At 46.3% G+C, this 26,705-nt stretch overlaps 2 protein-coding genes across 2 annotated transcripts in view; one reads left to right on the top strand and one right to left on the bottom strand.

Annotated features, from left to right (window-relative positions):
- Positions 1-26,705, bottom strand: part of LOC144595331 (retinol dehydrogenase 11-like) — a 379,579-nt gene that overhangs the window by 274,844 nt on the left and 78,030 nt on the right. The gene's annotated exons all lie outside the window — the stretch shown is intronic.
- LOC144598438 (interferon-induced very large GTPase 1-like) lies at positions 16,114-23,946 on the top strand. Its single transcript, XM_078408584.1, has 2 exons — positions 16,114-18,657; positions 18,991-23,946. Exons 1-2 carry the CDS (start codon positions 16,114-16,116, stop codon positions 23,944-23,946), a joined length of 7,500 nt encoding a protein of 2,499 aa, XP_078264710.1.

The raw sequence follows: 26,705 nt of genomic DNA, 5'->3' as shown, positions 1-26,705 counted from the left end.
CGTTATTCAGCGTGTGACGTCACAATGCCCTGTGCTACATTGTTGCGAAAAGTTGTCAAGTCAATTCAATTTTATTTGTACAGCACATTTAAAAACAACCCACGTTGACCAAAGTGCTGTACATCTGATTAGGTACTAAGGAAAAAAATGAAACATACAGTAGCACACAAACAGTTCACAGCGCCTCCTCAATGAGCCTCAGACGCTAGGGAGTAGAAATAGGTTTTGAGCCTGGACTTAAAGGAGTCGATGGAGGGGGCAGTTCTGATGGGGAGAGGGATGCTCTTTCCACCCTCCCTCCCCCCCTCCCGGTTACAATGGAAACCCTACGGGGACGGGCCCCCTCCCTCCCCCTCCCTCTTTGAAAATCACTTTTCCATCTCCCTTTGGCCGTCACCCGCGTATGACGATGGGAACCTAACGGGCCCGCCTGTTCAACGTCACAATGGGAACCCAACGCGTCAGCGCCTGCTCAGTTGGTTCCCGTTCATCTAATAGGTGTCGCCCGAGTGGGGGGAGTTGAATTTAAAGTACCAAGTACTCCCAAGGTTACAAAGGTTCTACTTGCGATAGTTGGCCTTTGTGATGGTGCAAATGGCAGCGACTCGTAGCAAGCCGCCACTCGCTTCCGGACACGTGATCACACGTTTTCAATGAATTTCCACTTACAATACATTCGGTTTCCAATGGGTTTCTCGGAATGGAACCCCATTGGAAGCTGAGGAGCACCTGTACTTACGCAGAACACAACGGGTCCGAACGGGATGGCGTGGATGAGTGGGTGGGGGGGGGGGGGTGGGAGGGGAGTGGGAGTGGGGGAGGAGGGGAGGGGGAGTGGGGGTGGGTGGGGAGTGGGGGAGGGGCGAGGGGAGGGGAGGGGAATGGGAGGGGTGCAGTGGGGGGGAGAGGAGGGGAGGGTGAGTGGGGGAGGGGAGAGTGCTAGACCAATGAAGGAGAGGTTTTGGGGAGTTTTAAGAGGGGTTCAGGGAAGGATGGAGTGGGTGAGGGAGAGATAAGGGGGGTTGAGGGAGGATGGAGTGTGTGAATGGGTCAGTGGGGGTGGTGGGAGTGGGGAGGGGAGAGTGCTAGACTAATGCAGGAGAGTTTTTGGTCAACGGCTCGCTCTGGCTGCAGCGCTGGTGGCATGGGGCTAAGGTGAGTGACACACTCTCCCTCGGGAGAGGCCGGCAGGAGAGATTTTCCACCTGTGTCTACCTTTACCTGCTAGTAGCTGCTTCATGTCTATGATTTTATGTTTTAGTCCTGTCTAAATATTTCATTACAGAACTTACATAAATCTAGTACAGGAATAGTGCAGTGTTTGCAATTAGCCTTCCCTCAACTCAGACTATCTTTATGCGTTCCCACAACTACTTAGAAACTTACTGAGATACGGCCACTAATGCCAAAGTGCTCACCAACGGACCCTTCACCCATTTATCTGACCGTTCCATCGGACTACGCCCGACATGGCCCATCCATAGGTGGACTACTTGGAGGAACAGCACCTCATATTTCGCCAGGGCAGCTTGCAGCCCAGTGGTATGAACATTGACTTCTCCAACTTTAGATAGTTCCTCTGCCCCTCTCTTCCCTTCCCCCTTCCCAGTTCTCCCACTGTCTTCCTGTCTCCACCTATATCCTTCCTTTGTCCCGCCCCCCTGACATCAGTCTGAAGAAGGGTCTCGACCCGAAACATCGCCCATTCCTTCTCTCCTGAGATGCTGCTCGACCTGCTGAGTTACTCCAGCACTTTGTGAATAAATAACTTCGATTTGTACCAGCATCTGCAGTTATTTTCTTATATACCCACATGCTGTTCATCTGCTTTACTGGTCAGAATCTTCACAACAAAATAGATGCAATTTGACCTTCTCATCCGACCATGTACAACACCATTCCCATGTTTGTTCTAACTAATGACTGACATAGTGTTTCTACATTTGACTGAAACTTACCCCCAATCGCACATCTAGTCTAAGTCCCAGTTCCCCCGACCAAATTAGTTTCAAACCTTCTCAACAACAGGAGTAAAACTGCCAGTGAGGATATTGGACCTTGCCCCATTCAGGTGCAAACTGACCTGCTAGTAGAGGCTGCACCCACTCCACAAATGTCCATGTCCCAGCATCCAAAGCCCTCCCTCCTACACCACCCCTTTGACCACACATTCATCTGGCCTATCTTTGTATTCCTATATTCAGGAGCATGTGACACCAGAAGCAATACAGAGATTACAATCTTTAAGATACTCAGTGTGACCTCTGCCCAGATTGTGCCTTGTTTTACTGAGAGCTTGACTAATCTTCTGGAATTTCTTGAGGATGTGACAAGTAAAATGGATGAAGGGGAGCCAGTGGATGTAGTGCATCGAGACTTTCAGAAAGCCTTTGATAAGGTCCCGCACGGGAAATTGGTGACTAAAATTAGAGCACATGGTAGGATGTTGACATGGATAGAAAATCGGTTGGCAGACAGGAAGCAAAGAGTAGGAGTAAACGGGTCCTTTTCACAATTGCAGGCAATGACGAGTGGAGTGCCATATATATTAATGATCTGGAAGAGGGAATTAGAAGCAACACTAGCAAGTTTGCGGATTACACAAAGCTGGGTGGCAGTGTAAACTGTGAAGAGGATGTTAGGAGGTTGCAGGGTGACCTGGACAGGGTGAGTGAGTGGGCAAATGCGTTGCAGATGCAGTATAATATAGATAAATGTGAGGTTATCCACTTTGGCGGCAAAAACAAGGAGGCAAATTATTATCTCAATGGAGTTAGGTTAGGTAAGGGGGATGTGCAGCGAGACCTGGGTGTCCTTGTACACCAGTCACTGAAAGTTGGCGTGCAGGTACGGCAGGCAGTGAAGAAAGCTATGGAATGTTGGCCTTCATAACGAGAGGATTTCAGTGTAGGAGTAAAGAGGTTCTTCTGCAGTTGTATAGGGCCCTGGTAAGACCACATCTGGAGTATTGTGTACAGTTTTGGTCTCCTAATTTAAGGAAGGACATCCTTGTAATTGAGGCAGTGCAGCGTAGGTTCACGAGATTGATCCCAGGGATGGCGGGATTGTCATATGAGGAAAGATTGGAGACTAGGCTTGTATTCACTGGAGTTTAGAAGGATGAGATGGGATCTTATAGAAACATATACAATTATATGGACAAACTAGATGCAGGAAAAATATTCCCTATGGTGGGCGAGTCCAGAACCAGGGTCCACAGTCTTAGAATAAAATGGAGGCCATTTAAAACTGAGGTGAGAATAAACTTTTTCACCCAGAGTTGTGAATTTGTGGAATTCTCTGCCACAGAGGGCAGTGGAAGCCAAATCACTGGATGGGTTTAAGAGAGAGTTAGATAGAGCTCTTGGGGCTAGTGGAATCAAGGGATATGGGGAGAAGGCAGGCACGGGTTATTGATTGGGGACGATCAGCCATGATCGCAATGAATGGCGCTGCTGGCTCGAAGGGCCAAATGGCCTCCTCCTACACCTATTTTCTATGAGATTGGCTGCCTTGCCCTGCCTAGGTGGCACATTTACGGGGAGACATCCAGGGCGTGGGGATTTTAAGTGGGTTCACGTAATTTTGTCCGTAATTCAATGATTAGCGGCTATTTCTTGCGGAACCCTAGTGTTATACATCGGGTTTTATTTTATTTTTTTTCGATCCGATTTCTCCGATGGTAAACGTGATTTTGACAAAGTGAAAAACGCAGAAATCATGCAAAAAGCTTGGAAAATTGATTTTTTAAAAGCGGAAATCTGCGGAAACGTGGTAAATTCACATGCATGCTGTTGCCCAAGGGGCTCTGCACAACAAGATTGCTAACTAATCCTTCCTCATTACACAACACCCAGTCTGGGATAGCCCTCTAGTCAGTTCCTCTACATATCGGTTTAAAAACCCACCCCGTATACATTCCAGGAAATCCTCCTCCTCAGTGCTGCTACCAATTTGGTTGGCCCAATCTACATGTAGATTAAAGTCACCCATGATAACTGCTGTACCTTTGCTACACGCATCCTTAATTTCCTGCTTGATGCTATCCTCAACCTCCCTACTGCTGTCTGGTGGTCTGTACACAACGAGAGAGAGAGAGAGAGAGAGAGAGAGAGAGAGAGAGAGAGAGAGAGAGAGAGAGAGAGAGAGAGAGAGAGAGAGAGAGAGAGAGAGAGAGAGAGAGAGAGAGAGAGAGAGAGAGAGAGAGAGAGAGAGAGAGAGGAGAGAGAGAGAGAGGAGAGAGAGAGAGAGAGAGAGAGAGAGAGAGAGAGAGAGAGAGAGAGAGAGAGAGAGAGAGAGAGAGAGAGACAAGAAGGAAACACTTGCGGCTAATTTCTTATTAAATTCTTTTTAAGGGTATCAAAACAATCCTGAAATTAAATATTTCCAATTCTTAATCCTAGTTTTAAAGTGAATGGGTTCCAAAGTTTCAAAAAGAAATCATATCTATTTCTCAGATTATAAGTAGCTTTTTCTAATGGGATACAACTACGCATTTCTGCATACCATCTTTCAATTCTTATTTCATTGTGATCTTTCCAAGTGACCGCTACACATTTTTTTGCTATTTTGAGAAATCTTTCCTGATATTTATCTAAAATTAACCTTGGTAATATTTCTTTAGTATCTCCCAATAAAAACAACCTTGAATCCAATGGTGTGGTCTTATTCATCAATTAGGTCTTTCCAAAAAGGAGTTACCTTCGGACATGCCCATGTGGAGTGTAAAAAAGTACCCACATCCTGGTTGCATCTAAAACAAATTTCAGGTAAATTTGGATTTAAATTGTTTAATTTTTTCGGAGTTAAATATAATTGATGTAAAAAATTATATTGTACTAAACTATATCTCACATTAATAGTATTTTTCATACTTTCTAAACACAATCTTTCCCAGCTTGGTTCATCAATGCTAATATTCAGATCTGTTTCCCATCTTTGTCTTGATTTTTGAATTCCTATCTTTGGACTAGATTTTTGTAATAATTTATACATTGAAGATATAATTTTTTTAGTTCCCTTGCCCTGAATCAGGGATTCAATTCCTTTAATTTGAAATAGAAACATTGAATTACCTAACTTTTCCCTTAAAAAAAGATTGTAGTTGATAATAGAAAAAAATTCTATTCCCTGGAATTTGATATTTGTTTATCAATTGAGAAAATGTCAAAAAATTATTTCCTTCATAGCAATCTCCTATATGTTTAATACCCTTCTGTTCCCAGACTTGTAATATTTGATTATTCCAAGCAAACGGCAGTAATCTATTTTTTACTAATGGAGTTTTAGCTGTTAGAAAAAATCTTTTATCATTAGCTTTAACTGTTTTCAACAATGTATTAATTAAATGTTTTAGCAAAGGTGACTCTTGATCCTCAACTAATAGCTTCGCTTCCCATTTATAGATAAATTCTTCTGGGCATAGTTCTTTTATGTTATCCATTTCAATTTTAACCCATGCTGTTTTTCCACCCTCTTGATAAAAGGATGAAATAAAACTCATTTGTGCTGCCAGATAGTAATTTAGAAAATTTGGTAATTGCAATCCACCTAATTCAAATTTCCATGTTAATTTTTCAATAGACACTCTTGGCATTTTACCTTTCCAAAGAAAATTTCTCACAATTTTATTCAATTCTTGAAAAAAATTATTTGGTAAAGGTATAGGCAGTGTTTGGAATAAATACTGTATCCTCGGAAAAATATTCATCTTAATACAGTTCACTCTCCCTAGCAATGTAATTGGAAGATTCATCCATTTCTTGAAGTCCTCATCTATTTTTTTAATTAGTGGTTTATAATTTAGTTTATACAGATTATTTAACTTATTATCTACTTTAACCCCTAGGTACTTCATGCCTTCTTTTTGCCATTTAAACTGACTTTCTCTTTTACATTGATCATAATTACCTTCAAAAAGAGGCATTATTTCAGTTTTATCTTTATTAATTTTGTATCCTGATACTTTCCCATATTCTTCCAGTCTGAAATATAATTTTCTTAAGGATTCCAATGGTCTAGTAAGACAAATTAAAACATCATCTGCAAATAAAGTAATTTTGTGATTTTCCTGATTAACTTTAAATCCTTCAATGTCTAAATCTGATTTTATTAGTTCTGCCAGAGGTTCAATGGCCAATACAAATAAAGCCGGTGACAAGGGACATCCCTGTCTACTAGATCTTTCCAAATTAAATGATTGAGAAGATTGGCCATTTGTCACCACTTTGGCTTTAGGTTGTTTATAAAGAGCTTTTACCCAGTTAATGAAACCATTTCCCAATCCGTACTTCTCTAATACTTTAAATAAAAAATCCCATTCTAACCTGTCAAACGCCTTTTCAGCATCTAAAGCAACTGCTACGCTCAATTCCTTTCTTTTCTGTGCTAAATGTAAAATACTTATAAATCTTGCTACATTACCAGATATTCTCTTTTTTTGACAAATCCAGTTTGGTCCTCTTTAACCAGCTTCGGTAAATATTCTGCCAATCTCCTTGCCAAAAGCTTAGCAACTATTTTATAATCTGCATTCAACAATGATATTAGTCTATAAGAAGATGCATTTAAAGGGTCTTTCCCTTTTTTTGGAATTACGGTTATAATTGCCATTGAGAAGGATTCTGGTAATGTAGAAGTTTTTTCCGCTTGATGTATCACTTCCATAAATACTGGTAACAACAAATCTTTACATTTTTTATAGAACTCAGGCGGGAAACCATCTTCCCCTGGTGATTTATTAGTTGGTAAAGAATATAATACTTCCTCCACTTCTCTCAAAGTAAAGGAGGCATTTAGTCCCATCTGCTCCTCATTAGAGATTGTTGGTAATTGTATCTTGGATAAAAAAATATTTATCTTAATTTCATCCTTTTCAGATTCAGAATGGTACAGATTAGTGTAGAATTGCTTAAATACCTCATTATATCATATATCATATATCATATATATACAGCCGGAAACAGGCCTTTTTCGGCCCTCCAAGTCCGTGCCGCCCAGCGATCCCCGTACATTAACACTATCCTACACACACTAGGGACAATTTTTACATTTACCCAGCCAATTAACCTACATTGATTTTTCTAGGTTTATAAGTAATAATGTTTTGATCTGTTCTAATTGAATTTATTGTTCTTAATATTTGTTCTTCTTTCAGTTGCCATGCCAATACCTTGTGCGCTCTTTCTCCTAATTCATAATATCTTTGGTTAGTTCGTAATATTAGTTTTTCTGTTCTGTAAGTATGTAAAGTATTGTATTGAAATTTTTTTTTTGCAAGTTGTATTTTTTTCGTATCTGAAGAAGCTTTTTCTAATACGGTGCTTTTTTAGCTTTTTCTAATTTCTAAGTCTTTTTCTAATACGGTGATTTCTTTTTCTAATCTTTCAGATTCCTTCCTATAGTCTTTCTTTATCTTAGATGAGTAGCTTATAATTTGGTCTCTCAAATAAGCCTTCATTGCATCCCACACAATAAATTTATCATCAACTGAATTTAAATTTGTTTCCAAAAATAATCCAATTTGTCCTCGAATAAAATCACAAAAGTCTTGCCTTTTCAATAGTAAAGAGTTGAGTCTCCATCTATATACTGACTGTTCTTTATTTGGCATCGTAATTTTCATTAATAATGGTGAGTGATCCGATAACAATCTAGCCTTGTAATCTATTTTGTATTATTCTACCCCTTAGTGAGACCGCACCTGGAGTACTGTGTGCAGTTTTGGTCTCCAAATTTGAGGAAGGATATTCTTGCCATTGAGGGCGTGCAACGTAGGTTTACTAGGTTAATTCCCGGAATGGCGGGACTGTCATATGTTGAAAGACAGGAGTGACTAGGTTTGTATACACTGGAATTTAGAAGGATGAGAGGGGATCTTATCGAAACGTATAAGATTATTAAGGGGTTGGACATGTTAGAGGTAGGAAACATGTTCCCAATGTTAGGGGAGTCCAGAACCAGGGGCCACAGTTTAAGAATAAGGGGTAGGCCATTTAGAACAGAGATGAGGAAAAACTTTTTTAGTCAGAGAGTTGTGAATCTGTGGAATTCTCTGCCTCAGAGGGCAGTGGAGGCCAATTCTCTGAATACATTCAAGAGAGAGCTAGATAGAGCTCTTAAGGATAGCGGAGTCAGGGGGTATGGGGAGAAAGCAGGAACGGGGTACTGATTGAGAATGATCAGCCATGATCACATTGAATGGCGGTGGTGGCTCGAAGGGCCGAATGGCCTACTCCTGCACCTATTGTCTATTGTCTATTAATTGAGCTGAAATCAAAAATAGATCTATTCTAGAATATGTAGCACACGGTATTGGGGGTAGGGTACTGACATGGATAGAAAATTGGTTGGCAGACAGGAAACCAAGGGTAGGGATTAACGGGTCCCTTTCAGAATGGCAGGCAGTGACTAGTGGGATACCGCAAGGCTCGGTGCTGGGACCACAGCTATTTACAATATACATTAATGACTTAGATGAAGGGATTAAAAGTAACATAAGCAAATTTGCGGATGATACAAAGTTGGGTGACAGTGCGAACTGTATACTAATAACATTTTGAAGTAAATTTGCACATTAATTGATAATCAGCCCAAAAAGGTGCTAATTGGCTTTTCTGTTGTGTTTTATATTTTAACCCTGTCTTAATTAATTTAGTTATATAATCTTGCACTTAAATTTCATATTTACTCATTATAGTTCCACCGCTGATTTTCTGGCACGCTTCGTTCCAGAGCTTTGCTGGTTTATCCAGCAGGTCAGGGAAATCGGCTATGGGGATAGATGTGCTGGCTCCAGCTTGGCTGGAGTTCCAGAGCCCCGGCCGCTGGTTGCAAATGCAACCCACCGATCGGCCCTGGAAGTCCCGATGAGATCAAGATTGTCTGCCCTGCCCAGCCTGGGTACCACATTTCCGGGGAGACTTCCAGGACACGGGGGATTTCTCGCAGAACCTCTAGCGACTGAATTGACAAATTGGCCGTGGAAGTCCCAATGAGGTCGAGATTGGCTGCCTTGCCTAGCCTAGGTGCCACATTTTTGTGGAGACTTCCAGGGGGGGGATTTCTCTCAGAACCTGTAGCGGAACCCTAGTGTTTTTTTCAATCCGATTGAAGTTGAGCAGTCTAGGACTTTATTCCTTTGAGCACAGGAGGATGAGAGGTACTCAGACAGAGGTGTATAAGAACTTGAGAGGAAAGATTTAATAGAAACATTTGGGGTACCTATTTCACACAGAAGGTGGTGGGTGTATGGAACGAGCTGTCTCAAGAGGTAGTTGAGGCAGGTATTGTTACAATATTTAAGACATTTAGTCAGGTACATGGATAGGAAAGGTTTAGAAGGATATGGGCCAAATGCACACGGGGGGACCAGTATAGATGGGACATCTTGGTTGGCATGGCCAAGTTGGGCCGAAGGGCCTGTTTCCGTGCTGTATGACACTATGTCTGATACTTTCTACTCAGTATCATTCTCAAAAGCACGCATTGAATGGGAGACCAAAACAACACACGTCTGGACACAAGATCGCCATTTTAACTCTGTGTATTTTTGCAATGCGCAGGCACAGCTTTACCATATTGTTGCACGTGTACAGCTTTACAGAATACAGAATACAGAGCTTTATTTGTCATTCGGTACCGAGGTACCGAACGAAATTACGTTACCAGCAGTCACACAACAAAAAAAAGAACCCAAGACACATAACCCCAACACAAACATCCATCACAGTGACTCCAAACACCCCCTCACTGTGATGGAGGCAACAAAACTTCTGCTCTCTTCCCCATGCCCACGGACAGACAGCTCGTCCCCGACCGACCCGCACAGTCCCCGCGGCCGAGCCGCACCGGGCGCTGAAACATCCCGCGGCCGAGCCGGGCGGTGGTAGGCCCCGTGGCCGTACCGTGCGCAGCTAAGTCCCGCGGCCGAGCCGCGCCGGGCGATGGAAGGCCCCGCGGCCGAGCCGCACCAGCGATGTAAAGTCCCGCGGCCGAGCCGCGCCGGGCGATGTTAGGTCCCGCGGCATTGTTGCATTAATACATCACATATCTCCCACCTTAGAATTGTGATACTTTTCTTCCATCTAAAGCATACTAATACGTATAAAACAATCCAATATCATAATGATCTTTATATCCATTATGTTTCCAAAGTATTTTTCTATAACAAAACCCAATTTAAGTAAGTCCAAAAATATGCATCATTTTGTATCCAATTAAATCCAAATCAAAGTTTACATATCCAATTCTTATTTTGAATTTGAGTATCATCTTCAATTTAATTCTATCAACCAAATAACCTAACCACCCCAAAATGCCAAATAAGAGTATTCATGCTACAATCCTTTCCATTAATGATAACCAAATTTTCGTTGCGTTTACATTGTCCATATAACCAAGTCCGTATAGTCAAGTCCGTTGTCAAAATCGTCCGTTTTCAGAATCCGTAGTAATCGGGTCGCTTTCTATTTTGCTTTGGGTACTGCTTACGCCCTGAATTGCTTCCTTCATTGCGCTCTGATGTCACGTCCTCGACAGTGTCATCGTGTTTGCTTTCATTGACGTTTTCCTGTGCAACGCTTCTTTCGTTGACGTCTTCATCGCGTACTGTGGGCGTACCCATGTCCAAATCTATCGAATCTCCCGTTTCATTGGTTGTGGGAGAGTCGGTTTTGCGTTTCCGAATCCGGTCTGTGTGACGTTTCCAGATTTCTACCCAGTTGACGTGAACCTTGACCTGGTACGAGACAGGACCTAGCTTCTTTGCGATGCATCCTGGTACCCATTTCTCCCCTCTCGCATAGTTGCGCACTAGCACACTCTCTCCCTCCTCAAATTCTCGAGCTGGGCACGAATCGTGGTGCAACTTTTGCGAGAATTGTTTTTCACCAATGGTCGCTCTTTCATCTGGCACCACGATGCTGAAACGCGTGTGAATTTTCCTTTTCATCAGCATTTCAGCCGGTTTGCGTTGTAGAAGTTTGCGGCATTGAACGATACGAGATGAGGAATCGAGCGACACGCGTTTGCAGCGGTCCCGACATCATGCGGAGCGCTGCCTTCACCGTCTGCACGGCGCGCTCTGCGAGACCATTGGTTGCTGGATGGTATGGCGCACTTTTGACATGACGAATACCATTCGCTTTCATGAACTTTACGAACTTTTCGCTAGTGAAACATGGGCCGTTGTCAGAAACCAGTGTATGCGGAAGGCCATGTGTCGCCAATACGAAGCGAAGCTTGGCCATAGTGACGTCACTGGTTGATTCACGTGTGATATGCACTTCAATCCATTTTGAATATGCGTCGATGAGAACAAGCAACATCTTTCCCTGTACCGGGCCGGCATAATCGACATGAGCTTGCGACCACGGTTAACTAGGATGCTCCCATGAATGCAATGGTGCTTTGGGCGGATCCCGCTGATGCATTTGGCATTCTGAACATGCTCGGACTTTGTGCTCTGTCCTTATCGATTCCAGGCCACCACACACAACTTCTAGCGATCGCTTTCATCTTCACAATACCCGGATGGGCATCATGCACTTCCTCGATCATTTGCGAGCGACATTGGGGTGGTAGTACGACACGACTACCCCAGAGAAGACAACCCATGTGAACGCTCAGCTCCACTTTACGACTGAAGTAGGGCTTGAAATCATCATTTGGTGGATTGTCTGGCCACCCGCTCACGATGTATTCGCGAACACGAGACAGAATCGGATCCCTCTGCGTCATACCCCCCGACTCCGCTATCTTTAAGAGCTCTATCTAGCTCTCTCTTGAAAGCATCCAGAGAATTGGCCTCCACTGCCTTCTGAGGCAGAGAATTCCACAGATTTACAACTCTCTGACTGAAAAAGTTTTTCCTCATCTCCGTTCTAAATGGCCTACCCCTTATTCTTAAACTGTGGCCCCTGGTTCTGGTCTTCCCCAACATTGGGAAAATGTTTCCTGCCTCTAACATGTCCAATCCCTTAATAATCTTATATGTTTCAATAAGATCCCCTCTCACCCTTCTAAATTCCCGGTATTTATTCACAAAATGCTGGAGTAACTCAGCAGGTTAGGCAGCATCTCAGGAGAGAAGGAATGTGTGACGTTTCGGGTCGAGACCCTTCTACAGTGTATACAAGCCTAGTTGCTCCAGTCTTTCAATATACGACAGTCCCGCCATTCCGGGAATTAACCTAATGAACCTATGCTGCACGCCCTCAATAGTAAGAATATCCTTCCTCAAATTTGGAGACCAAAACTGCACACAGTACTCCAGGTGCGGTCTCACTTGGGCCCTGTACAACTGCAGAAGGACCTCTTTGCTCCTAGTCTACTCTTGTTATGAAGGCCAACATTCCATTGGCTTTCTTCACTGCCTGCTGTACACTAGGACACCCAGATCTCGTTGTACGTCCCCTTTTCCTAACTTGATACCATTCAGATAATAATCTGCCTTCCTATTCCGACCACCAAAGTGGATAACCTCATTTATCCACATTAAAATGCATCTGCCCACTCACACAACCTGTCCAAGTCACCCTGCAACCTCACAGCATCTTCCTCACAGTTCACACTGCCACCCAGATTTGTGTCATCTGCAAATTTGCTAATGGTCCCTTCATCCAAGTCATTAATGTATATTGTAAATAGCTGCGGTCCCAGCACCGAGCCTTGCGGTACCCCACTAGTCACTGCCTGCCATTCTGAAAGGGACCCCTTTACCCCACCCTTTGCTTTCTGTCTGCCAACCAATTTACTATCCATGTCTGAACCCTACACCCAATACCATGTGCTCTGATTTTGCCCACTAATCTCCTACGTGGGACGTTGTCGAAGGCTTTCTGAAAGTCCAGGTACACTACATCGACTGGCTCTCCCCTGTGCATCTTCCTAGTTACATCCTCAAAGAATTCCAGAAGATTAGTCAAACATAATTTTCCCTTCGTAAATCCATGCTGACTCGGAATGATCCTGTTACTGCTATCCAAATGCTCTGCAATTTCATCTTTTATAATTGACTCCAGCATCTTCCCCACCACTGATGTCAGGCTAACTGGTCTATAATTTCCTGTTTTCTCTCTCCCTCCTTTCTTAAAAAGTGGGATAACATTAGCTGCCCTCCAATCCACAGGAACTGATGCTGAATCTATAGAACATTGGAAAATGATCACCAATGTGTCCACGATTTCTAGAGCCACTTCCTTAAGTACTCTGGGATGCAGACCTTCAGGCCCTGGGGATTTATCAGCGTGATGTCTCCGACGACATTCGACTCCGACTACTCTCCGACTACTGTCTCCGACTACATGCTAACTTTGTCCCACCCCTCCCCTGACATCAGTCTCAAGAAGGGTCTCGACCTGAAACGTCACCCATTCCTTCTCTCCCGAGGTGCTGCCTGACCCAATAGGCAATAGGTGCAGGAGTAGACAATAGGTGCAGGAGGAGGCCATTCAGCCCTTCAAGCCAGCTCCGCCATTCAATGTGATCATGGCTGATCATTCTCAATCAGTACCCCGTTCCTGCCTTCTCCCCATATCCCCTGACTCCGCTATCCTTAAGAGCTCTATCTAGCTCTCTCTTGAATGCATTCAGAGAATTGGCCTCCACTGCCTTCTGAGGCAGAGAATTCCACAGATTCAAAACTCTCTGACTGAAAAAGTTTTTCCTCATCTCCGTTCTAAATGGCCTACCCCTTATTCTTAAACTGTGGCCCCTTGTTCTGGACTCCCCCAACATTGGGAACATGTTTCCTACCTCTAATGTGTCCAACCCCTTAATAATCTTATACGTTTCGATAACCCGCTGAGTTACTCCAGCATTTTGTGCCTACCTTCGATTTAAACCAATATCTGCAGATCTTTCCTACATAAGAAGCTATGGGAGTCAGTAGGTTTGTAGTAGATGTAAGCCGATAGTCTGTCTCTTGTGATGGAGACGGTGAGATCTAGAAACAGTAGGGAGATGTTGGAGATGGTCCAAGCCAAGAGGTTCACTTGCACCTCCTCCAACCTCATCTACTGTATCAGACGTTCACTTGCATCTCCTCCAACCTCATCCACTGATTCCCCTGTTCTAGGTGTGGACTCCTGTACATCGGCGAGACCAAGCACAGGCTTGGCAATCGTTTCGCTGAACACCTCCGCTCAGTCCACCTAAATCTACCTGATCTCCCGGTTGCTCAACACTTTAACTCCCCCTCCCATTCCCACACTGACAATGGAGTAGGCCCAGGACAGAAAGGTCAGTCCTCCCACTCCCATTCCCACACTGACCATTCTGTCCTGGGCATCCTCCATTGTCAGAGTGAGCTTACACCCCAGCGCTATGAACATTGACTTCTCTAACTTCAAGTAGCCCTTGCTTTCCCTCTCTCTATCCCCTCCCCCTTTCCAGAGCACCCACCAGTCTTACTGTCTCTGACTACATCCAATCTCTGTCCAGCCCACTTCCCTGACATCAGTCTGAAGAAGGGTCTCGACCCCAAACATCACCCATTCCTTCTCTCCAGAGATGCTGCCTGCCCGCTGAGTTACTCCAGCATTTTGTGACTATCTTCGATTTGAAAAAGCATCTGCAGTTCCTTCCTACACTGTTTTGAATGAACTCAGAGACTGAGTCTCCAGAGAACTCTGGGGTCGAGAACTCTGAAGATCCACCAGCCTCCAGATGAAGAGGTTTCTCCTCACCTTGGTCATTTATAGCCCACCCTTACTCTGAGATTGTGCCCCTTGCCCTGGATACCACAGCCAGGAGAAACCTCCTCCCTGTGTCCAGTCTATCAAGCCTGGTAGAATTTCACAAGTTTCTGCAAGATCGCTGTCGTTTGAACACCAAGAATAGAGGCCAGCTTTACTCTCTTTCTCCTCATGTGACAAATCCGTGTAAACCTGAAACTTAGACTCTGTTTCTCTCTCCATAGACACTGCCTGAACCCCTGAGCACTTCCTGGATTCTCTGATTTTACCACAGGAAACTGTTTGGAGAATCTTCAATGCACTCCCTCTATTGAAAGTGCACCTTTCATTAGGTAAGGGCACCAGGTTTGTACACAATCCTTCAGTTATGGTCTCAATAAAGACACACAGCAGAAAGCATTCTATCCAGATGCATTACAACTTGGTTTGGAAACTTATCTGCGTAAAACCACAAGATATTACAAGAGTTGTGGATGTAGCCGAGTCCATCAGACAACCCCCCCCCCCCACCATGGACTACATTAACACTTCACGCTGCCTCAGGAAAACAGCCAACATCATCAAAGACCACTCAGACTAGGGTCATTCCCACTTTTCCCACTCTTCCGTCAGGCAGACACTACAAAAGCATGAAGACACATACTAGCACATTCAGGAGCAAATACTTCCCTGCTGCTGTCAGATTATTGAATGGTCCTCCCATAAAATATAGGGATAATCCCAGTCTCACAATCTAACAACAGTAATACCAATAATAAACCAACAGCAATAGCTCACTGAGGTTCTTGCACATTTTAATTGCACTTTCTCTGTAACTGTAACCCGGTAGACTATATTCCACACTGGTATATTTCTTTTTGTGCTACCCGTTGTACTTTTGTAAAGCTTCATTGTATCATGTATAGAATGATTTGACTGGATTGTATGCAGAGTTTTTTACTGTATCTCAATACACGTGACAATAATAATCCAATTCCAAGGCCAGGTATAATTCTGGTGACCAATTCCAGGTACCCACGGTGATCCCACACTGACTGTACTTGACACACGGTGCCAGGACAACAAGAGGATCGTCAGTCAGAGCCAAAGAAGTGACCAGCCCTGTGATCCCAGGATAGGAACTCCAGCACTCCAACACATCACAACTTGGTAGTCTGTGATCTGTGAAATATCCCAGGACAGGGGACTGGACAACTGGATAAATCCTGGGCCAGTATCCAGGCACCGTGCGATATTGTGGAATAGGAGCCCAGGCCTCAAGGTAGATACTGGGACAGAAACGTACAACTGGTGAAGATTCACCCAACTGCAACAAACAAGGCAGGAGCCCTGACATCCTGGGAATTCCAGGACAATAACCACCTCTCAGGGAAAGTGCTTACAGATCCCAGGAAGTACATTCACCCAGTCAGAGGGAATGGGGAGTCTTTCATCAACATTAAATAGCTGGTCTGGAAACCTGAACACTCCACAGCTTGTGAGGGATTTGGGTTTACAGGATCATTATCCTCACAAACTGTCACTGGTGTCCATGCGGGAGGTATCCTGGGATAAACTGGACGACAGCAAACCAACTCGACCAGAAGATCTTCCTTGGAGATTTCTCCAAATGATCCTCTCAGCTAATTCACTGGTGAGGAATCCTAAATGGCCCCCTGCTCAGTCCACAGACGGTCACAGCAGTGACGATGAAGACTTCAGTGATTTCTTTGAAGTGAAAGGGCCAGGAAATTCTGGAATGAACCCTCTGGATATCATTGCTGCCATTTTCCTCTGTGCCGACCACTCTCTTCAGCAGGAACTGATGCTGAAGATGTCTCTGTGCCAACTTGCATTGCCCTTTCTGCTGCCGGAAGGGCACAGTTACCCCAGGGACAAGGTGAGGGGACCCATGGAAGGGTCTGGTGCCACCCTTCTCCTCTGGGCCATGAGGCCCATTGTTAAAATGTGGTGCCCACAATCTCCCCCAGGGAGCAGCCCCGTTGTGGAGATGCCCATCGTGACAGCACCCGTGCCAACTGTCTCCTTCCTCAGACTCGGAAGGTGCACGGTGTCCAAATCCAGGGTCCTCAATCTCACCTTGAGCCAGACCCAGCTGGAGCAGAACATCTTCCTGCACTCCGGGATGGAATGTGGGAATGTGCCTCGTGGGATATCGGATGGGATGGCTGAGATCAGCTGGTATCTACCTTCTGGGAAGAGCAACACGGACATTTTCCCAGAGGCTGCTACATTCATCAACCTCCGAGGTGATGCTGAAACTTACCAGGGACACACTCGGTTTCTGGCAAAAGTCTCTGCTGCTCTCTTTATTTTCATTGACGTTATCGGTGAGAAGGAAAGAGAATTCCTCACCTCTCTCGCACAGTCACCGGCAAAACTCTTTCTGATAGTGAACACTCGCATCAGTCAGCAACAAATCACCCCTGAGCAGGTAAAGAAGCTGTTCAAAGATCTGAAGTTACAACCTCAACAATGCATTGTTCGGACAAATGTAAACGAGACCGAACTTGTGGAAAAACTACGTTCTCAGATAGAACAAGTGATTCCCATGAGTGACGGGGTTCAGAGCTTCCTGAGTCTGGAACAAATGGGTGACATTGCGAGGGAAAGTGGGATTCAGGTCGATGAACATCAGCCTGAAATACAACAGGCCAAGGACCTGACGTCCAAACCACAGAGAGAGGCCGACCCTGGATACGGCAGGGAACCAGAGGATCCATGTCACCGGCATTCACCAGGTCTCCCAGTGGGAATGATTGGTGTTGCACCAGCTGGAAATAACCAGGCTGAAAATCGGAGCCCCCTACAACTAGTGAGGGATTTGGGTTTACAGGATCATTATCCTCACAAACTGTCACTGGTGTCCATGCGGGAGGTATCCTGGGATAAACTGGATGACAACAAACCAACTCGACCAGAAGATCTTCCTTGGAGATTTCTCCAAATGATCCTCTCAGCTAATTCACTGGCGAGGAATCCTGAATGGCCCCCTGCTCAGTCCACAGACGGTCACAGCAGTGACGATGAAGACTTCAGTGATTTCTTTGAAGTGAAAGGGCCAGGAGATTCTGGAATTAACCCTCTGGATATCATTGCTGCCAATTTCCTCTGTGCCGACCACTCTCTCCAGCAGGAACTGATGCTGAAGATGTCTCTGTGCCAACTTGCATTGCCCTTTCTGCTGCCGGAAGGGCACAGTTACCCCAGGGACAAGGTGAGGGGACCCATGGAAGGGCCTGGTGCCACCCTACTCCTCTGGGCCATGAGGCCCATTGTTAAAATGTGGTGCCCACAATCTCCCACAGGGAGCAGCTGTGTTGTGGAGATGCCCATCGTGACAGCACCCGTGCCAACTGTCTCCTTCCTCAGACTCGGAAGGTGCACGGTGTCCAAATCCAGAGTCCTCAATCTCACCTTGAGCCAGACCCAGCTGCAGCAGAACATCTTCCTGCACTCCGGGATGGAATGTGGGAATGTGCCTCGTGGGATATCGGATGGGATGGCTGAGATCAGCTGGTATCTACCTTCTGGGAAGAGCAACACGGACATTTTCCCAGAGGCTGCTGCATTCATTAACCTCCGAGGTGATGCTGAAACTTACCAGGGACACACTCGGTTTCTGGCAAAAGTCTCTGCTGCTCTCTTTATTTTCATTGACGTTATCAGTGAGACGGAAAGAGAATTCCTCACCTCTCTCGCACAGTCACCGGCAAAACTCTTTCTGATAGTGAACACTCGCATCAGTCAGCAACACATCACCCCTGAGCAGGTAAAGAAACTGTTCAAAGATCTGAAGTTACAACCTCAACAATGCATTGTTCGGACAAATGTAAAAGAGACCGAACTCGTGGAAAAACTACGTTCTCAGATAGAACAAGTGATTCTAATGAGGGACAGGGACCAGAGCTTCCTGAGTCTGGAACAAATGGGTGACATTGCGAGAGAAAGTGGGATTGAGGTCGATGAACATCAGTCTGAAATACAACGGGTCAAGGACCTGACGTCCAAACCACAGAGAGAGGCCGACCCTGGAGACGGCAGGGAACCAGAGGATCCATGTCACCGACATTCACCAGGTCTCCCAGAGGGAATGGCTGGTGTTGCACCAGCTGGAAATAACTTTGCAAAGTTACAACCACAACAATGTGTTTTTCAAACAAAAGTAAGTGTGGCAACACTTGTAGAAAAATGTAAATCTCCATTACAACAAGTAACATGGATGAGTGACGGGGACCAGAGCTTCCTGAGTCTGGAACAAAGGGGTGACATTGCGAGAGAAAGTGGGATTCAGGTCGATGAACATCAGCCTGAAATACAACGGGCCAAGGACCTGACGTCCAAACCACAGAGGGAGGCTGACCCTGGAGACGGCAGGGAACCAGAGGATCCATGTCACCGGCATTCACCAGGTCTCCCAGTGGGAATGATTGGTGTTCCACCAGTTGGAAATAACCAGGCTGAAAATCGGAGCCCCCTACAACTAGTGAGGGATTTGGGTTTACAGGATCATTATCCTCACAAACTGTCACTGGTGTCCATGCGGGAGGTATCCTGGGATAAACTGGACGACAGCAAACCAACTCGACCAGAAGATCTTCCTTGGAGATTTCTCCAAATGATCCTCTCAGCTAATTCACTGGCGAGGAATCCTGAATGGCCCCCTGCTCAGTCTTCAAAAGACAACAACGATGATGTAGAAGATTTCAGCCATTTGTTTCTTGCACAAGAGCCAGGAGATTCTGGGATGAACCCTCTGGATATCATTGCTGCCATTTTCCTCTGTGCTGACCACTCTCTCCAACAGGAACTGATGCTGAAGATGTCTCTGTGCCAACTTGCATTGCCCTTTCTGCTGCCGGAAGGGCACAGTTACCCCAGGGACAAGGTGAGGGGACCCATGGAAGGGCCTGGTGCCACCCTTCTCCTCTGGGCCATGAGGCCCATTGTTAAAATGTGGTGCCCACAATCTCCCACAGGGAGCAGCCGCGTTGTGGAGATGCCCATCGTGACAGCACCCGTGCCAACTGTCTCCTTCCTCAGACTCGGAAGGTGCACGGTGTCCAAATCCAGAGTCCTCAATCTCACCTTGAGCCAGACCCAGCTGCAGCAGAACATCTTCCTGCACTCCGGGATGGAATGTGGGAATGTGCCTCGTAGGATATCGGATGGGATGGCTGAGATCAGCTGGTATCTACCTTCTGGGAAGAGCAACAAGGACATTTTCCCAGAGGCTGCTGCATTCATCAACCTCCGAGGTGATGCTGAAACTTACCAGGGACACACTCGGTTTCTGGCAAAAGTCTCTGCTGCTCTCTTTATTTTCATTGACGTTATCGGTGAGACGGAAAGAGAATTCCTCACCTCTCTCGCACAGTCACCGGCAAAACTCTTTCTGATAGTGAACGCTTACACCAGTGAGCAACACATCAACCCTGAGCAGGTAAAGAAACTGTTCAAAGATCTGAAGTTACAACCTCAACAATGCATTGTTCGGACAAATGTAAACGAGGCCAAACTTGTGGAAAAACTACGTTCTCAGGTAGAACAAGTGATTCTAATGAGGGACAGGGACCAGAGCTTCCTGAGTCTGGAACAAATGGGTGACATTGCGAGGGAAAGTGGGATCCAGGTCGATGAACATCAGCCTGAAATACAACGGGCCAAGGACCTGACCAAAATACTGGGCAGTCTTGACCCAGCAGACATCACTGGGTATAAAAAGAGAGTGCTGCCCTTTCATGGGGAGCCCTGGCAAGGGCTGTCTAAAGTTGAGAAAGAGAAGTCTCGGATGAAACTCCGTGGGGACAGAACCACAGAGACATATAACCACGAGCTGGACCAAGAGAAGAAAAGAATCCGGGAAGCTCAGCTCAGACAGAGCCTGTCGGAGGAGATGCAGATGTTCATTGACCACCTCACCGGTCCTGGTGGGGATGTCAGGGCCATTTCCTTGCAGTGGCTGAAGCTGATGCTGGACAGTAAATCAAGGGAAATCATGGCAGGGTTGCGCAGGGATTATAAAGAACTGAGCAAAGATTCAATGCAGAAGGTCAAGGAGCTGAAGAACATGGATCAGAGGATGACTGATAGTTCCCTGGGACTTGAGCATTTCATGAGGGAACTGGGCCAGGTTTATGAACTCTCAGTGACACAACACAACATCAAGCAACAAATACAGATCCACCCACATGTGCTTCAGTTACCGGGTGTTGCTGCTGAACTGTTGCTGGATGGGTTCCCACTGGAGCTCATTGATGGAGATGTCTCCAACGTTCCTGTTTCATGGATCACTGCTGTACTGGAAGCAGTGGCTGAGAAGGTGGGACGTGCTTCCCGAGTGTTTGTGCTGACAGTGATTGGAGTTCAGAGCACGGGCAAGTCCACGCTCCTCAATACAATGTTCTGTTTGCGGTTTGCTGTGAGCAGCGGCCGATGTACTCGAGGGGCCTACATGCAGCTGATGAAGGTCACAGGGAGCCTGGCGGAGGAGCTGGGCTGTGACTTCATCCTGGTCATTGACACGGAGGGGTTGAGAGCTCCAGAACTTGCAACACTAACAGACAGCTATGAACACGACAATGAGCTGGCAACATTCGTGGTGGGATTAAGCAACATAACGTTGGTAAACATAGGCATGGAAAACATCGCAGAGATGAAAGATATTTTACAGATTGTTGTTCATTCCTTACTCCGTATGAAGCAGACGGGGAAAAGACCAAAGTGTATATTTGTCCACCAGAATGTTGGGGATGTGAGTGCACACGATCAGAATCTGAGAGGCCGTCAGAAACTCCTGGAACAGCTGGATAAGATGACAGAGGCTGCAGCAAAACTGGAGAAGCTGGAGGGAGTAACGTTCCATGATGTGATGGACTACGATGCTGACAAGGACAACTGGTACATCCCTGGTCTGTGGCAAGGTACTCCCCCAATGGCTGCCGTCAACACTGGCTACAGTGAACATGTCTTCCAACTGAAGAACAGTCTCATTCAATGTTTACTCAAAGGGAAACCAGAACAAGGAGCTTTCACAATCCCAGACTTCACCAAATGGGTGACTGGGCTCTGGGAGCAGGTGAAACATGAGAATTTCATTTTCTGCTTCCAGAACAGTCTGTTTGCAGAGGCTTACAACCAGCTCTCTGTGACGTACAAGGGCTGGGAGTGGGAGCTCCGCAAATACACACACTCCTGGGGAAATGAGGCTGAAAACAGAGTAAACAATGCCAGTGGTGACCTCAACCTACTGCTCCAAACACTGGAACGTGAGATCAGGACGGAGATTAACAAAAGGGAGGGTGAGACTCTGGATAAACTAAAAGCTCTGTTTGAAAGTGGGGCTGATAACATGCAGCTGATGGAGAAATACAGGGAGGAGTTCAAGCTCAGCATCTCCAGTTTATGTTCACGGCTTCAGTACGATTCAATGCAGAGATGTAGGGATGCTGTGAACAGACGTGTGGGACTGCAGGAAGTGGATGCTAGTTGGAATAAATTTCACCAGAAGATCGAACAACAGGTCAAGGAGCTTTTATTAAAGTGTAAAGGGTCAAATCAGGAGTTGGGTGACAAGGAACTGCAAACTGCCTTTGGAAAGATGTGGCAAGACACACTGTCACAGCTGGACTATCAGCCCTGCAGAGAAAGAAACATTGAACAGGAGATTGAAAATCTTCTCAGAGACCACACAGCAGCTCAAGGAAGGGTGATTAATAAAATGCTAGGAAGAAAATCTCTCAGTAAACAGGGAACCCAGTGCTTTCAAATTGAAGGGAAACACATCAATACGACATGGGTGAGATTTGTTAAAACCACAGTTAGGATATCCTCGCACCATGCAGATGTTAATCAGGCAACCATGATAACACGGTCCCTCGAGGATGAATGCCATCAATGGATCAGTGACATCACAAAAATGGACATGGATTATGACATTAGATATTGTATTGATCTTTTGAATATTATACAGGAGAAAATGAACAATATTTCACACCCAAACTTCACAATGAGTGAGGAATTCAGGGCTGAGTTTAAACTTCACCTGTGTGGTTACGCTGTACCAAGATTCCAAGAGATGCAGACAAGGTTCATCCAGAAACATGACCCGCGGCAAAGACTGGAAAACATGAATGGTCAATACTTTGATCTCTTCATGGACATTTACACAGAGCAGGATGAGAACCAGAGACAAGGACAACGGTTTGCACAATCTTGTTTCTTGCCAGCTCTCAGAGACGCCACCCTCAAGGCTCTCAGTGTGAACATCGTGGATGATATGAAACAAAATGACCCTAAGAGAAAGTACAGTCTCCGCAACAACTTCACTGTTGCCCTCCTGGTGCACTTGAAACAAAGGGGTACATTTGATGACTATCACCGGTATATCACTGACCTTGAGAATTTGGCCAAAGACTGGCTCCATCAGCAGGTTATTGAACACTGCATGACACAACGTGATGGGGAGAGCACGTTTACCCAACTGGCTAAAGGAATCCTCATACAGATCACTAGGCAAGCTAAAGAGGTTGTTGAACATGCGGTGATGCAGAACTTTGCTGGAAATGCTCAGAGCTTCCTCGACATGTTTGTTGAGAAGTTAAAAACCAGGATCTCAATGCCCAAAGATGAAATGAACCTCGTTCTGTTTCACAGTGACGGCGATGGCAAGAAATGGGCAGAAGCAGTTCTGCCATCTATTGAAGAGGTGGAGCAGAGACTCCTCAGTGAGGTAACAGGCTGGGATGTCCAAGCAAAGATTGGAGAATTATCCATTAAACCCAGTGAAGAGCTGTTCAAAGGGTTATTCAGCTGTACTAAGAAATGTCCTTTCTGTGGGGTTTTCTGTGACTCAGAGACCCCGGTACACTCACAGCATTCTTGTAAGCAGCACAGACCTAATGGACTCAATGGGTATCGTTTCATAAAAAGTGAAGATCTTGTAACTGATGTCTGCACAGCTTCAGTCGCAGGTAATGGATCGTTTAGAAATAAGGACACAAATGGAGAATTCAAACCCTACAAGGATTACCAAAATGTCAATGATTACTACAAATCCTGGACCATCCAGCGGGAGATTTCCACACAGGCAGCATCCTATTGGAAGAGGATTTTCTACTTTTTCAATGAGCAGTTTGCTGAAAAATACAAAGCAAAACCTGCAGAGATCGATGATGCCTGGAACATTGAATGGGATGTGGTGAGGGAAGATCTGAATAAGACGTATAACACAGACATTCAGTCTTGGTGAGGTCTCTTTACGTGCCATTACTCAGTTGGATGTAGAAATGGACAAACTACTTCCCTATGAAGGAAATGGCAGAGTAAATCACACAACATTAAAATTCAAATCTGATTATAAATCATAAAACGATTAGCAGAGCAGAGAGTTTCAACCACTTCTACGAGAATGTTGCCAGGACTCGAGGGCCTGACCTATGGGGAGAGGTTGAACAAGCTAGGACTCTGTTCCTTGGAGCACAGGAGGATGAGGGGTGATCTTATAGACATGTATAAAATCATGAGAGCATCAGATTGGGTAGACACACAGAGTCTTGCCCAGAGTAGGGCAATCGAGAACCAGAGGACATAGGTTTAAGGTGAGGGGGGAAAGATTTATGGAACGAGTATATTTATGGAAGGTGTATAAGATTTATGGATGGTGTGTGGAACGAGCTGCCAAAGGAGGTAGTGGAGGCAGGTACTAATGGAACGTTTAAGAAACATTTAGACAGGTACATGGATAGGACAGGTTTTGAGGGATATGGGCCAAATGCAAGTAGGTGGGACTAGTGTAGATCGGACATGTTGGCCGGTGTGGGCAAGTTGGACCGAAGTGCCTGTTTCCACGCCATAAGACTCTATGAATCTATTTTCTTTTTAAAATTGCTTTTACAGAGGTGACAAAAAGTATGAGATCAAAAGAACAGCTCTCCCTTCACCCTCACCTCACCCTCTCTCCCCTCACCCTCACCTCACTCTCACCCTCCCACCCCTCACCTCACCCTCACCCTCTCTCACCTCACCTTCCCCTCACCCTCCCTTCACCCTCTCTCCCCTCACCCTCACCTCACCCTCTCCCCTCACCCTCACCCTCTTTCCCCTCACCCTCCCCTCACCCTCTCTCCCCTCACCCTCCCCTCACCCTCACCCTCTTTCCCCTCACCCTCACCTCACCCTCTCTCCCCTCACCCTCTTTCCCCTCACCCTCGCCTCACCCTCCCTCCCCTCACCCTCCCCTCACCATCACCCTCAGCCTCCCCTCATACCCTCCCCCCCATCACCCTCCCCCTCCCCTCACGATCACCCTCACCTTTACTCTCCCCTCATCCTCCCCTCACCCTCATCCTCCCCTCACCCTCCCCTCACCCTCCCCTCACCCTCACTCTCCCCTCACCCTCATCCTCCCCTCACCCTCATCCTCCCCTCACCCTCATTCTCCCCTCCCCTCACCCTCACCCTCACTCTCCCCTCACCCTCATCCTCCCCTCACCCTCATCCTCCCCTCACCCTCATTCTCCCGTCCCCTCACCCTCCCCTCACCCTCACCCTCACTCTCCCCTCACCCTCATCCTCCCCTCACCCTCACTCTCCCCTCACCCTCATTCTCCCCTCACCCTCACTCTCCCCTCACTCTTATTCTCCCCTCACCATCACCCTCACTCTCCCCCCACCTTCATTCTCCCCTCAACCTCCCCTCACCCTCACTCTCCCCTCACCATCACCCTCACTCTCCCCTCACCATCACCCTCACTCTCCCCTCACCATCACCCTCACTCTCCCCTCACCCTCACTCTCCCCTCACCCTCACCCTCCCACCCTCACCCTCGCCTTCCCCTCACCCCCCCAACCTCCCCCTGATTTCACTCACGGAACAGGAGTTTGTCAGCCATGGGATGGATGTCTCCTGCAGCAGCAGCAAAGAGCCCGACACCAGTAGGTTCATTGGTCAAGATGCAATGTTCACACTTGCCTTCTGTTTACAGTTTAAAGAGCAGTGCACGGTGTCATTCAATGGAGCTGGGAAAGAAATGATATTTTAAACAGTTCAATAGTGTTTTATTTGTCACGTATACAACTGCTCAATGAAATTTATTTTGCTTCTGTTACACATGTGGTCATCCTGCGACCTCCATGTACTGGAGCAGTTTCCCCAAACCAACGTCTCTCCCCTCTCTTCACTCCCCCTCTCCTCTTCCCATCCCCTCTCTTCTTCCCTCCTCCCCTCCCACTCTCCTCCTCCCCTCTCCTCCTCCCCTCCCTCCCTCCACTCCCCTCTCCTCCGCTGTCCTCCCCTCTTCACTCCCCTCCCCCCTCTCCTCTCCTCTCCTCCCCCTCCCTACACCCTTCCCCTCTCCCCCCTCTCCCTCTCCCCTCCACCCACTACTCCCCTTCCCCCCTCCCCCGCTCTCTCCTCTCCTCCCCTTTAGAAACATAGAAAATAGGTGCAGGAGTAGGCCATTCGGCCCTCCGAGCCTGCACCGCCATTTAATATGATCATGGCTGGTCATCCAACTCAGTATCCCGTACCTGCCTTCTCTCCATACCCCCTGATCCCTTTAGCCACAAGGGCCACATCTAACTCCCTCTTAAATATAGCCAACGAACTGGCCTCAACTACCTTCTGTGGCAGAGAATTCCACAGATTCACCACTCACTCTCTGTGTGAAAAAAAACTTTCTCATCTCGCTCCTGAAAGACTTCCCCCTTATCCTTAAACTGTGACCCCTTTTCTGGACTTCCCCAACATTGGGAACAATCTTCCTGCATCTAGCCTGTCCAACCCCTTAAGAATTTTGTAAGTTTCTATAAGATCCCCCCTCAATCTTCTAAATTCCAGCGAGTACAAGCCGAGTCTATCCAGTCTTTCTTCATATGAAAGTCCTGCCATCCCAGGAATCAATCTGGTGAACCTTCTCTGTACTCCCTCTATGGCAAGAATGTCTTTCCTCAGATTAGGAGACCAAAACGGTACGCAATACTCCAGGTGCGGTCTCACCAATGCCCTGT

The sequence above is a fragment of the Rhinoraja longicauda genome, chromosome 1 (assembly GCF_053455715.1).
Source record: "Rhinoraja longicauda isolate Sanriku21f chromosome 1, sRhiLon1.1, whole genome shotgun sequence".
Classification (NCBI taxonomy): Eukaryota; Metazoa; Chordata; class Chondrichthyes; order Rajiformes; family Arhynchobatidae; genus Rhinoraja; species Rhinoraja longicauda.
Note: the sequence above shows the minus strand (reverse complement) of the source record. Positions and strands in the feature narration are given on the sequence as shown.

Bases quoted from the DNA above. Each gene is read 5' to 3' on its own strand.
- LOC144598438 (XM_078408584.1), top strand. From the start codon at position 16,114: ATGGGGAGTCTTTCATCAACATTAAATAGCTGGTCTGGAAACCTGAAC. The intron at 18,658-18,990 runs GTCGATGAACAT...AGTGGGATTCAG, and splicing joins CGAGAGAAAGTGGGATTGAG to GTCGATGAACATCAGCCTGA.